The 14,956-nt window shown below is 38.9% G+C and overlaps 1 protein-coding gene across 2 annotated transcripts in view; it reads left to right on the top strand.

The window, feature by feature from the left end:
- MS4A13 (membrane spanning 4-domains A13) overlaps positions 1-14,566 on the top strand; it is a 29,587-nt gene extending 15,021 nt beyond the window's left edge. For both annotated transcript variants that reach the window (XM_025265987.3, XM_025265986.3), the window contains exons 6-7: positions 10,187-10,282; positions 14,002-14,566. In XM_025265987.3, coding sequence (XP_025121772.1) covers positions 10,187-10,282; positions 14,002-14,061 — 156 coding nt within the window. In that variant the 3' untranslated portion in view covers positions 14,062-14,566. The remainder of the gene's footprint in view (positions 1-10,186; positions 10,283-14,001) is intronic.
- The last annotated feature ends 390 nt before the right edge of the window (positions 14,567-14,956 follow it).

The raw sequence follows: 14,956 nt of genomic DNA, 5'->3' as shown, positions 1-14,956 counted from the left end.
ACTGAAAAAATACTGTATTGCAAGACTCCCTTATTTCAATATCCTAGTCTCAAAACCTTGAACTAAACCTCACCCTTAGCTTTACACTGTCTTCCCAGTTACCAACTACTGTGTATCACTTAGTTAAATTTTTACTAATTAAGGATCACTTGGTTGAGACAAGAAATACAATCCAAAGTGACTTCCAGAAAAGGGGCACTTACTGACTTAAGCTGAATTTAGAGGCTTAAATCATATGCTGAGAACTCAAGTCATGCTTCCTATTGTTTTTCTCAGATACACAACTTTCCACTTTTAGCAGAAGACTTTGTCTGAAATTAAGGAGTGAGGGCAAAATTACTTTCTACAGTCTTGCCAGCTAAAAGGTCACAAGTACTTTCCAGCCAAAATGCTATGACTATGTTTCTGTCAATAAAATTAATGAGAATTCTTTACTTTGCTATTTCAAACCCACTACAGCCTTTTCTTTATTTTCCTGTTAATATCATCTTGAATGAACACTTTACTTCTGTTAAACTTTTTATAATTTTCTCAAAAAATGTTATGTTCATTCTTGCATTCCGTTTTTTGCTCACATTAGCAAACTGTAGGTCATATGATATATAGTTTGGGTTTATTTTTTAATGTCTCAATTTCTTAATTATTTTTGTCCCAATTTGTGTTAAACAAAATAGGTTACAGAGAAACAAGTAAAGCTGCCTGGACTATTGCTTTCCTCCTTCAGTTTTCTTAGTCCTTATTTCAAATGTCCTACCTCTTTATGAAGCCTTCCTAGATGTGAATGACTTTAAGATGAGTCTCCTATCCCCTGTAATTACTGATCAAATTTTTAATCCATTTTGACATCTTTAACCTTATCATATATAACCTTATATTATTCTTCTGTATTTTCTACTGGAATATAAGCTGAGAAATCAGGAACTTTGTCATTTCATTCTTACCATCTAATGGCTACCAACCAATAACTTCTTGCATATAAAAGGTATTAAATAAATCCAGAAAAAGAGAAGGGGAAAGGTGAAGGAATTGAAGGAGAGAGAATTGTGATGTTGTTTTATCTAGATCAGTATTTCATTCTTATCTTCTCACAGCCAGCACAAGCACTACGTTTGTTTTCAGGCTTAGTACGAAATCATTCATCCTCATATGTATCTTTGAAAGTTGAAAGTATCTTTCCAGTAGCAACAAGAGGGATCTGCTGTATTTATCTCAGAAATCACAATCACCTTATACTTCTAAGTGAAATGTTCTCTTTTTGAATTTACTCATTCTTCTATCTATGGGAAAGACTGAAGGCAGGAGGAGAAGGGGATGACAGAGGATGAGATGGTTGGATGGCATCACTGACTCGATGGACATGAGTTTGAGCAAGGTCTGGAAATTGTTGATGGACAGGGAGGCCTGGCATGCTGCAGTCCATGGGGTCGCAGAGTCAGACACGACTGAATAGCTGAACTGAACTGAACTGATTCTTCTGTTGGATACTCTAGCAATTTCTATGTGAGATTTTTATACATGTAAATTTAAGTGTTTGTAATAATAGCTGTTTTAATGATGAGAATTGCTTGATGTTCAATAAAATCTCTTGGTAGTCTTTTTATCATTGGAGACATGAGCCAAATCTTGTTGACTGATGAGTTTGGATAGTGAGCTATACCAGAGACTGTAGTGAACAGAAGGAGAATGAAGAGTTGCAAGAATTGAGACAAGACTGCTGAAAGACGAAGATCAAGACTTAAAGCTGTAGATAACTAACTGGGGGGATGAAAGCTAGGAAAGTGAAGTGGAGGCTACAGGAGTAGGAATGCCTGGGGAGTCAAAGAGTGAAAGAAGCTTATTTATTCTTCTGTTTCCCTCCTTTTCCTTGACTGTCATATTAGGAGCTCCTTCTAAGAACATCTCTGCACTTACTAAAGATAATAATACTAGTAAAGGCACTGCATCCACTAGGCTTTTCTGTGACTTGAGCAAAGCACCAATCTTCTTGTGCTTCCTGTCTGCTTCTTCAGGTTTGCCCAGATTCTTAGCTAAGAGAACTATATAAGGACTGATCACTTTTCTGGTGGTGTGATCTGGCTCAAGACTGGATCTCACTGCAGATCTCTGCCATCCCTACACATTTAAACATAGTTTTCAAGATCTTTTAGGTATCTTAAAACTTTAAACTTGAAGGAGACAAGATGGCAGAGGAGAAGGAACTTGAGCTCACCTCCTCTCAAAAGCACACCAAAATCACAAAATCACAGCTGAACAACTATGGGTAAAAAACAGACTGCTGCTGCTGCTAAGTCACTTCAGTCGTGTCCGACTCCATGCATCCCCATAGACGGAAGCCCACCAGGCTCTCCCGTCCCTGGGATTCTCCAGGCAAGAACACTGGAGTGGGTTGCCATTTCCTTCTCCAATGCATGAAAGGGAAAAGTGAAAGTGAAGTTGCTCAGTATACTCTGCATCCAAAGACATACAGAAAAAACCTCAACTAGACAGTAGGAGGGGCATACTCATGATGTGATCAGATCTCATACCTCCAAGGTGAGCAGCCCACAGACTGGAGAATATATCACAAGTTCTCCACAGGAGTCAGAGCTCTAAGCCTCACATCAGGCTAACCAGCCTCGGGGTTGCATCAGGAGGAGGAGCCCTCAGAGTATTTGGCTTTCAAGCCCAGCAGGAGTGCTTTCAGGAGCTTCACAGGACTGGGGAAAACATATTCCACCCTTGGGGGGAACATGCAAGGGCTTGCAAGCACCAGGACCCGGAAGAAAAGCAATGACTTCATAGAAACCTGGGTCAGACCTACCTGCTGGTCTTAGAAGGTCTCCTAGGGAAGCAAGGAGTAGCTGTTCCCTCTGAGGTCATAAGAGTGGGTGGCAGACATCTCGGAGTATTCATCTGTATGAACTCTCCTTGAGGCAGACATCTTGCTTGGGTCTTTAGCACCAAGACCTGGCCCTACTGAACAGCCTGTAGGCTCCAGTGTTGGCACACCTCCAGCCAAACAGCTAAGTAGGCTGACACACAACCCCAGGCTTCCTAAAGACATTCTGAGCCCATAGCCCTTTGAGACAGTCCTACACAGAGAGCCAAAGCTTAGCTCCACCAACCAGTGGGTAGATACCAATGCATCCTGCCAGGAAGGCTGCATGAGCCTGTAAACCAGCTTAACCCACCAAAGGGCAGACACCAGAAGCAAGGAAACTGATTCCACAGCCTGCAGAAATGAGTCCACAAACAGATCAGAAACTATCTGGGGACCAGCTGGTCCCTTGCCCTTGGATGATGAGAGAGGGATGTACTTCTGGGATACATAAACTATCCCCTACAGAGGATCTCCAAGATTGAGGGATGTAACCTACCACATTCATAAAAATGAAGCTTAAACAAAATGAGACAGCAAAGGAACATGTTCCAGATGAAAAACAGAACCTCAGAAGAACAAGTAAGTGAAGTGGAGATGGGCAGTCTACCCAAGACAGAATTCAAAATAATGATTGTAAAAATGACCCAAGAACTCAGGAAAAGAAAGGATGCACAGAGGGAAAGGTTTTTAACAAAGAGCTAGAAAATATAAAGTGTTGAAGAATACAATAACTGAAATGAAAAATATATTAGAAGAAATCAAAAGCAAAATAAATGGGGAAAAAGAATGGATCAGTGAGCTGGAAGACAGAGTAGTAGAAATCAGTTCCATAGAAAAGAATAAAAAAGAATGAAAAAAAATGAGGACATGTTAACATACCTCTGAGACAACATCAAATGCACCAACATTTGCATTATAGGGGTCCGATCGAAGAAAGAAAGGGCCTGAGAAAATACTTCAAGATATAATAGCTGAAAACGTCCCTAAACTGGGAAAGAGAACTGTCACCCAAGACCAGGAAAGGCAGAGTCCCAAGGAGGAACATGCCAAGACACATAGTAATCAAATTGACAAAAAGTAAAGATAAAGAGAAGACATTAAAAGCAACAAATTACACAGAAGGGAATCCCCATAAAGCTATCAACTGAGTAGGACATGATATATTTTAAGTGATGAAAGGGAAAAACCTACAACCAGGAATACTCTACCCAGCAAGCCTCATGTTAAGATTTGAGGATGGAGATATCAAAAACTTTACAGAAAACCAAAAGTAAAAGAATTCAACACCACCAAACCAGTTTTACAACAAATGCTCAAGGAATCGGTCCAGGCAGAAAAGAAAAGGCCACAACTGAAAACAAGAAGATTACAAAATGGGAAAGTTCATGGTAAAGTCAAACATATAGTAAAGGTAGGAAACAATCCACACACAGATATGATATCAAAACCAGTAACTGTAAGAAGAATAAAGTATTAATACAAATGAAGGATATTTAACATGCATTGGGAATAAAGAGATCAGCAACTTCAACCATGTATAATGTAAGCAGATTAAATGATCCAACCAAAAGAAATATACTGGCTGAATGGATAAAAAAACAAGATCCATATATAAGCTGTCTATAAGAGACCCACTGACCTAGAGAGACATGCAGACTGAAAGTGAGAAGATGAAAAAGGGGATTCCATGCAAATGGATATCAAAAGAAAGCTGGAGTAGCCATACTTTTATCAGTCAAAATGGACTTTAAGACTATTCTAAGAGACAAGGGCACTACATAATGATCAAGGGATCAATTCAAGAAGATGTAATTGTAAATATATATGTACCCAATATAGAGCACCTCAATATATAAGACAAATGTAAACAGACATAAAAGGAGAAATTGACTGTAACACAATAATAATGGGGGACTTAACACCCTGCTTTCATCAGTGGACAGATGCCGGGGTCCAGCCCCAGCTGATCCAGGGTATTCGAAGGAGAGACAGCGTAGGCGAGGGTCAGGAAACAACTGCTTAATTACACTTTAATTAAGGATACAAAGAGTAATAGAATAAGGATAGCTCAGTGAGGAAATTCAGTGGAGAAAAGCGGCTGAGTAGCTTGGTTTACGCGGGAGACCAATAAAACTTCAAGACAAGAAGTTTGCACCACTTACGTAGGCCGCAGGCGTCCTTCCGTTCTCCCGAAGGAGAGGAGACACTGAGGCCTCCCCGGTCGGATCTTAGAAGCCCAGGCATAATTAGCAAGCATGGCGGGTTCCGCGCTCCAGATGGAGACTCAGCCAGAATTTGAAAGAGAGAGCGACATGGGGAGACCAAGTTTTGGTGAACAAGGCCTGCACTTTATTTTCCAAAGTAGTTTTTATACCTTAAGTTGTGCATAGAGGATAATGGGGGAAGGGGTGGAGTCATGCAAGGACAGCAGTTCCTGGTCCTAATCGAAGCCAGGCTTTCAAACTTATCATATGCAAAAGTTCAGGTGAATTACATCATCTTCTGGCCTGGAGGCCTGTTAACATTTTAAGAAACTTATTTTTCTCTAAAGGTGATTATTCCAAAGTCAGGCACCAGCCTCCAAAAAAGCATTGGACAAAGCTGCATTTTACATTTCTATATACCCATTATATCAATCAATACACTGCCAAGGACACAGTAGGTAAGGAGTATGGAGACTTAGCAGCAAACATTGGCTCAATAAGTGAAAAACCCTTCACCAATACAATTTCTAATAAATCTTTTAACTACTCAAAAGAATCTGTGTTTAGACAGTTTAGAACATCTCCTGCCTCTCACAGTTGAGAGGCTCTGAACAATCACATGTGGCCAGAAAAACCTATTCAGGCAGGCTAGAGGATTTCCAAAGGAGTTTGTAGGTTAAACACTGTCACACCCAGGAATTATTAACTGGAGCTGTAAGCTAACTCTTTTTTCAGAGAGAGGTAGTGGGGGACAGCCCCCTGTAAAGTCAGAGGTGTAGGTGAAAGCACAAAGCAGAAAGTAGGCAGACTCTGGTTTTGGGGGTAGATGCTCGAGAATTTCCAGGGGAACTCCTGAGGCTCAATCCCGCCTTTACGTATGCCGAGCCTCCTTCCTCATGACCTTTGTCATGGGCGGAGTTCCTCACGCTGGCTCCCGGCAGTGATAGAATTCCTGTTGAGCTATTCCAGATCCTGAAAGATGATGCTGTGGAAAGTGCTGCACTCAATATGCAATATGCCGGCTCCCAGCAGACAGATCATCTAGACAAAAAACCAATAAGGAAACACAGGTTTTAAAATGAACATAGGCAAAACACTCTCTGACATACATCATAGCAGGATCCTCTATGACCCACCTCCCAGAATATTGGAAATAAAAACAAAAATAAACAAATGGGACCTAATTAAACTTAAAAGCTTCTGCACATCAAAGTAAACTATTAGCAAGGTGAAAAGACAGCCTTCAGAATGGGAGAGAATAATAGCAAATGAAGCAACTGACAAACAACTAATCTCAAAAATATACAAGCAACTCCTACAGCTCAACTCCAGAAAAATAAATGACCCAATCAAAAAATGGGCCAAAGAACTAAATAGACATTTATCCAAAGAAGACATACAGATGGCTAACAAACACATGAAAAGATGCTCGACATCACTCATTATCAGAGAAATGCAAATCAAAACCACTATGAGGTACCATTTCACGCCAGTCAGAATGGCTGCGATCCAAAAGTCTACAAGCAATAAATGCTGGAGAGGGTGTGGAGAAAAGGGAACCCTCTTACACTGTTGGTGGGAAGGCAAACTAGTACAGCCACTATGGAGAACAGTGTGGAGATCCCTTAAAAAACTGGAAATAGAACTGCCTTATGATCCAGCAATCCCACTGCTGGGCATACACACTGAGGAAACCAGAAGGGAAAGAGACATGTGTACCCCAATGTTCATTGCAGCACTGTTTATAATAGCCAGGACATGGAAGCAACCTAGATGTCCATCAGCAGATGAATGGATAAGAAAGCTGTGGTACATATACACAATGGAGTATTACTCAGCCATTAAAAAGAGTACATTTGAATCAGTTCTAATGAGGTGGATGAAACTGGAGCCTATTATACAGAGTGAAGTAAGCCAGAAAGAAAAACAGCAATACAGTATACTAACGCATATATATGGAATTTAGAAAGATGGTAACAATAACCCTGTGTATGAGACAGCAAAAGAGACACTGATGTATAGAACAGTCTTATGGACTCTGAGAGAGAGGGAGAGGGTGGGAAGATTTGGGAGAATGGCATTGAAACATGTAAAATATCATGTATGAAACGAGTTGCCAGTCCAGGTTCAATGCACAATACTGGATGCTTGGGACTGGTGCACTGGGACGACCCAGAGGGATGGTATGGGGAGGGAGGAGGGAGGAGGGTTCAGGATGGGGAGCACATGTATACCTGTGGTGGATTCATTTTGATATTTGGCAAAACTAATACAATTTTGTAAAGTTTAAAAATGAAATATAAAAAAAAAAATGACACATTAGGCCGGATGGACTTAACTGGTATTTATACAGTATTCCATCCAAAAGCAGGAGAATAGACATTCTTTTCAAGTACATATGGAATATTCTTCAGGAGAGACAATATGCTGGGCCACAAAGCAAGCCTCAGTAAATTTAAGAAAACTGAAATCATATCAATCAACCATCTATTCCAGCTATGAGGTTAGAAATAAGCTACAAGAAGAAACAGAACCAGACATGGAACAATGGACTGGTTAAAGTTTGGAAAGGAGTATGGCAAGGCTGTGTATTGCTACCCTGCTTATTTAACTTACATGAAGAGTACATCATATGAAATGTCAGGCTGAATGAATCCCAAGCTGGAATCAGGATTGCTGGGAGAAAGATCAACAACCTCAGATATGCAGATGTTACCACTCTAATGGCAGCAAGTGGAGAGAAACGAAAGAGCCTCCTGATGAGGGTGAAAGAGGAGAGTGAAAAAGCTGGCTCAAAACTCAACATTCAAAAAACTAAGATCGTGGCATCCAGTCCCATCATTTCATGGCAAATAGAAGGGGGAAAAGTGGAAGCAGTGACAGACTTGATTTTCTTGGTCTCCAAAATCACTGCAGATGGTGAATGCAGCTATGAAATTAAAAGACACTTGCTCTTGGGAAGGAAAGCTATCACAAACCTAGGCAGTATATTAAAAAGCAGAGACATCACTTTGCTGACAAAGATCTGTATAGTTAAAGCTCTGGGTTTTCCAGTAGTCAGGTACAGATGTGAGAGTTGGACCATAAAGAACTTGAGAGTCTGTTGGACTGCACGACAATCCAACCAGTCAATCCTAAAAGAAATCATCCCTGAATATTCATTGAAAGGACTGATGCTAAAGGTGAAGATCCAATACTTTGGCCACCTGATGCAAAGAGCCAACTCTTTGGGAAGGGACCTTGTAGCTGGGAAAGATAGAAGGCACAAGGAAAAGGGGATGTCAGAGGATGAGATGGTTAGATAGCATCATAGAACTCAGTGGACATAAATTTGAGCAAACTCTGGGAGATAGTGAAGAACAGGAAGTCCATGGGGTCACAAAGAGTCAGACATGACTTAGAGACTGAACAACAGCAAGAAAAAACCTGCAAAAAACACAAACGTGGCGGCTAAACAATATTCTGTTGAACAGCCAATAGATCACTGAAGAAATAAAAATACCTAAGAGACAAATGAAAACAAAATCATGATAATCCAAAAAACCTATGGGACAAAGCAAAAGTAGTTAAAGAGGGAAGCTCATAGTGATACAAAATTGCCTCAGGAAATGAGAAAAATCTCAAACAACTAACCTTATGCCTAAAGCAACTAGAAAAAGAAGAACAAATAAAAACCAAAGGTAGTAGAAGGGAGGAAATCATAAACATCAGAGCAGAAATAAATGAAGTAGAGACTAAGAAAGCAATAGAAAAGATCCCTGAAATGCAAAGCTAGTTTTTTGAAAAATAAGCAAAATAATTGATAAAACTTTAGCCAGACACAACAAGAAAAAAAGGGAGAGGGCCCAAATCAACAAAATTAGAAAAAAAGAGAAGTTACAACTAATACCACAGACATACAGAGGCCCATAAGAGACTACTACAAGCAACTATATGCCAATAAAATGGACAACCAAGAAGTAATGGACAAATTCTTAGCAAGGCATAACCCCCCAAGACTGAAAGAAAAATAGAAAATATGAACAGACCAGTTAAAAGAACTGAAATTGATTCTGTGATTTAAAAACTTCCAATAAACAAGTCCAAGACCAGACGGCTTCACAGGTGAATTCTAACATTTAGAGAAGAGTTAACACCTAGTCCTCTGAAACTATTACAAAAATTTCAGGGGAAGGAACACTTTCAAACTCATTCTATGAGACCATCATCACCCTGATACCAAAACCAGACAAAGATACCACAGAAAAGAAAATTACAGGCCAGTATGACTGATGAAAATAGATGCAAAAATCCTCAACAAACTAACTACTAGCAAACCAAATCCAACAATACATTAAGCAGATCATACACATGATCAAGTGGAATTTGTCCCAGGGATGCAAGGATTTTTGAATATCTGCAAATCAATCAGTATAAGACAGTACATTTAAAAATTGAATAGTAAAACAGAAATAGACTTACAGACATCAAAAACAAACTTAGAGTACCAAAGTACCAAAGGGAGGAGTGCAAGATAAATTAGGAGTTTGGGATGGACATATATTCACTACTATATGTAAAGTAGGTAACCAACAGGGACCTACTGTGTAGCATGGGTAACTGTACTCGATATTTGTAATAATCTATAAGGGAAAGAATCTGAAAAATAATATACATATATGTACACCACTTCCCAGGTGGTGCTGGTGGTAAAGAATCTGCCTGCCAGTGCAGGAGATGCAAAACATAGGTTCAATCCCCATGTCAGGAAGCTCCCCTAGAGTAGGAAATGGCAACTGGCTCCAGTATACTTGCCTGGAAAATTCCATGGACAGAGGAGCTTGGCAGGCTACAGTCCATGGAGCTGCATAGAGTCAGACACCTCTGAGCACACACGTGTACATATATACATACATATGTGTGTACATATATACGTACATGTGTGTACATATATACGTACATGTGTGTACATATATACGTACATGTGTGTGTACATATATACGTACATATGTGTGTATAATTGAGTCACTGCTGCACACCTGAAACTACCACAACATTGTGAATTAACTATACTTCAATCAAAATTTTTCTAAGTTTTTAAAAAGATAAAAATGCAAAATGTCTATCTATTTTCTGATTTCAGAAACTTGGGAGAGAAATTTCACGTGTTTTACTGAGCTTCTACCCGTTGGAAGTGTCTATGGCACTCACATATGCAGTCTTCGGCTGTGTTGGTTTGGTAAGTGTTTTATCTAAATCACTGGCAAAACTAGAGATGTAATTTCTAGTAAGTACACTTTATGAGGAGATAAAGTGTTCTGATATGTTTGGTACTAATAAAAATATAATTTCACTTTCTATTTTTTCTGTTTATAAAATTAGAAAAATAATACATGAAACAATATTAAAATAAAAATAAAACAAGATCAAACCAGTCAATCCTAAAGGAAATCCGTTCTGAATACTCATTGGAAGGACTGATGCTGAATCTGAAGCTCCAGTAGTCTGGCCACCTGATGCAAAGAGGTGACATTATTCCTGATGCTAGGAAAGATCGAGGGCAGGAAGAGAAGGGGGTAACAGAGGAGGAGCTGGTTGGAGGGCATCACTAACTCAGTGGACATGAGTTTGAGCAATGGTGGTCAAGGACAGGGAGGTCTGGCATGCTACAGTCCATGGGGTCACAAAGAGTCAGACACAACTTAGCGACTAAACAACAACACAACAAATTGAGAAGCGTTTATTTTTAAAAACTTACTAAACCTTGGGTAAGAGCAGCAGATGTCTGTGACAGTTTAACTTGGGGCTGCTCTAGTTCCTTCCAACTTGTCCCCTCAACTCCAGGTTCCATTTTGCAGAAACTTATCTGGGTGAGTCAGACTGTGAGGACCACTGCTGCAGAGGCCTGGTTTTATTTGGAGTAGAGCAAAGGAATTTTTATGACTAAGGGTATTATTAAAACAATGGTGATCTCAGTTGCAAACAGTCTGGAAAAGCCAATCTAACGCCTGGCCTTACTAAGATTACAGAACTATTGGGGCAAGAAATTGACAGCCAGCCAGACCTGAAGATGCACACTTCAGTTCAGTTGCTCAGTCGTGTCCGACTCTTTGAGACCCCATGGACTGCAGCATGCCAGGCCTGCCTATCCATCACCAGCTTCCAAAGTTTACTCAAACGCATGTCCATTGAGTCAGTAATGCCATCCAACCATCTCATCCTCTGTCATCCCCTTCTCTTCCCACCTTCAATCTTTCCCAGCATCAGAATCTTTTCAAATGAGTCAGTTCTTTGCATCACGTGGCCAAAGTATTGAAGTTTCAGCTTCAGCATCAGTCCTTTCAATGAATATTCAGGACTGACATCCTTTCTGAAATGAAAAACCCAAGGGCAAATCTGAGTCAACAGAAGACAAAATCTGCAAACGTGATAGAACAGTATAGATCATCCAGTCTGAAGAACTGAAAGAAAAATAAACAGCCTTAGAGATTTGTGGGGGACCCCATCTACTGCACTCACATATGCATAATAAGAATACCAGAAAGGAGGGAATGTGGGAAAAAATTGAAAAATAATGGCCCCAAATTTCCCACATTTGAGGAAAAATATTATTCTGTCCATCTAAGACACAGGTTCAATCCCTGGGTTGGGAAGATCCCCTGGAGAAGGAAATGGCAATCCATTCCAATATTCTTGCCTGGAGAACCCCACGGACAGAGAAGCCTGGGGGGGGTATAGTTTCTAGGATTACAGAGTCAGACACAACTGAAGCAACTTAGCATGCATCCATCTAAGAGGCTCAGTGATCTCAGAATAAACACAAAGAGATGCACTCCTAGATTATTCAGAAATAAACTAATGAAAGAAAGTCTTGAAAACAGCAAGAAAAAATGACTTCATGTGCAGTGTAAGTGTGATCCACAATAAGATTAACTGCTAACTCATCAAAAACAGTGGAGGCCTTAACGTAGTAGGAAAGTGCTGGAATTATTCCAGTAGTATTACAGTGCTGGAAGAAAGAAACAGTCAAGCAGGAATTCTATGTCCTTTAAAGCTGTCCTTCAAAAATGACTGTGAAATAAAAACATACAGATGAACAATGACTGTGAATGTGTGGCTGGCAAAACTTCCTTACAAGGGACATCACAGGAAGCTCTTTAGGCTGAAAGGAAATAATACCAGGTGGAACTCAAATACACATGAAGAAATTGCATCAGTAAAGGTGATTATGCAGATAAGTATTTTAAAAAGTCTAAATATGTCATTTGTTCTTTGTTAACTAACTTAAAAGACAATTGCATAAATCACATTGAGCTCACCCAATTAATCCAAGATAATCTCCTTATTTTAAGTTCATGTTTATTATCAACATTAATTCCATTTGTCCCAGCTACTCAGTTTTACTTAATAACATGAAAGCAGCCATGGACAGTGTTTAAATGAACAGATATGGCTCTGTTTCGATCAAACTTTATAAAACAGATAATGGGTCAGATTTGGTTCATGTGCTGTAGTTTGCTAACTGTTGGTCTGTAAATATATTTTCTTTTTTTATATGAAATTTTAAAAGATAAGATTATAAAAGCAAGAATTATAACACTGTATCATTGGTTACACAACATGCACTCATGTCTGACACTTTGCGGCCCCATGGACTGTAGCCCTCCAGGCTTGTCTACCCATGGCATTTTCCAAGCAAGAATATTGAAGTGGGTTGTCATTTCCTTCTCCATGTCACATATGTAGATGTAATACATGTGGCAGTAATAGCGCAAAGGAGGCGAAGGAATATAACCACATTAGAACAGTTTCTGTATTTTACTGGAATTAAATTAGCATTCATCTGAAGCAGATTGTAATAAGGTAAAATGCACACTGTAACCCCTGACCAGTGACTAAGAAAATTCCCAAATTGTAGTAAAATAAAATTAACGAAATTAAAATAATACATAGAAAGTATTTTATTTCAAAAAACAAGTAAAGGAGGACTATACAACACATGACACATATAGAAAACACACAGCAAGCAGTCAGGCGTAAATGCGGCCCCTTCAGTACCAACATTAAAATAAGACTACGAGGAGACACTAACCACCTAACAGAAGGACTGAGTTTCAGAGGACAGATTTAAGTGATGGTAACGACCGTATAAATGCAATTTCGCACCCCTAGTTGGAGTATAGATTACTGCAACAACTTTGAAAATCTTTGGGGGCATTATTTACTGAAGGTTAAGATATGCATACCCTATCAGTAACTTATTATGTACTCAACAGAAGTGTGTGTACACATGTAGCAAGATAAACGTCTAGGGGAAAAAAATAAACGTATATATCAGTATTATTCATAATGGTCTTGAAGTGCAAATGCATTCAGTGCGTGGTGAATATATTGAGAATAAAATTCTACATGTTGATTAAAATGAGGAATAACTACACTTAACAACACAGATCAACCTCATATAATAATCTTGACTATTAAAAGGTAAATGCAAAAGAATGCATACTTTTTATTCTACTCACAGAATATTTGAAATTGGGCAAAACTAAATCTAAACTATAATGTTTAGTGAGAGGGCTGGAAGCTATTGGTAAAATTAGAAAGAAAAGAAAGGATGGATTACCTGTAAGTGAAAAGGGCATTACTTTCAGAGGAAAGGAAAGGAATAATTGGGAATGTCACGACAGGGTGACTTCTGGCGTGCTGGCATTTGTTGATGTTGTAGAAGACCACAAATATTTTATTTTAAAAGTCTGGGAGTATACCAAAAGTTATATGTGATTCAGTAGCAATTAAGAGAGTGGGTTGAGATAGACATGAAACCAAAAGAGGACAAATGGCATTTTAACATTTTGTTTTATAAACATCACTATTGCTTGTATTTTTAAAAACTAAGTATTTACTACATGTATGATTTTAGGAATCATAATGTGATTTTCAATGCTAATTTTTTTTCAGTGTCGCAAAAAAGAAGATGCTCGTACAGCTGACACAGAGGAAGTTGAGGATGCTTTTTAGAAACCTTAGAACTGTGAGAATTTTCCTGGTGCTCTTACCTGATGTGGGCCCTAATGATATATCTGTGTAACAAAGCTGCTACAAAGTCCACAGATTTTGTGCAAAAGAAAATATGAAACAAGTTGAATTTTCCTTTTCAGTATTCAAAAAATTCTTTGCACATATTTTTGTAGGCTCCAGTTGGAAAGCTTTTCCCCCAATTAAATATAATACTATCACAAGGAAAAATTTATTCTCTAGGTTACACTAAATAGCTGTCAACTCTTCCTAATGGAGCTTTTGTAAGAAACCATTTAAAAGATTTGCAATTGTCTCAGACTTGGACCATGATATTGTATAACTCTCACGGAAATTTTAGATAACTTAAGATTCTGATTCTATGAGTAAAGGGTACATTTCAGTCTGAGTTCTTCTACCTGAGCTAGCTAGCTACCTGAACAAAGTATAAATCAAAAGGCATCCAATTCAGCCGCTTCATTGACTGCTCCTCTCATTAAAATTCCTTTCTGCCCTAAACGTGTCTGCTGTCTTTCTTCCCTTTTGTTCCCCCTTGCTTCTTATTCTTTTCATTGCGTGGATCACCTGTTCAATTGCTCTTCAAAACAACAGGCTGCTCTTCCATACTAAGAAATATTTCCCAAGCATCTGTTGTGACTTCAGTCATCCTTCCTTCAAATATGGAAAAGAATTTCAGAAAGCCTTGCTCAGCAATATTGATCATGCCAGTGAGTATATGCAGCTCTCTTTTAAGTGCTGCTGGTTTTTATTTGTTCGTTTTCTACCTTGTCTCTCAAGAAGTTTCATCAATTGTTATCTAAGAACACAAATGAAGATTTTGTTGTTCTAAGAATTTTAGTGCTTATCTTGCACACATTGAGTGACTACAACGTACCAA

The sequence above is a fragment of the Bubalus bubalis genome, chromosome 16, assembly GCF_019923935.1.
Source record: "Bubalus bubalis isolate 160015118507 breed Murrah chromosome 16, NDDB_SH_1, whole genome shotgun sequence".
Taxonomy (NCBI): domain Eukaryota; kingdom Metazoa; phylum Chordata; class Mammalia; order Artiodactyla; family Bovidae; genus Bubalus; species Bubalus bubalis.
Note: the sequence above shows the minus strand (reverse complement) of the source record. Positions and strands in the feature narration are given on the sequence as shown.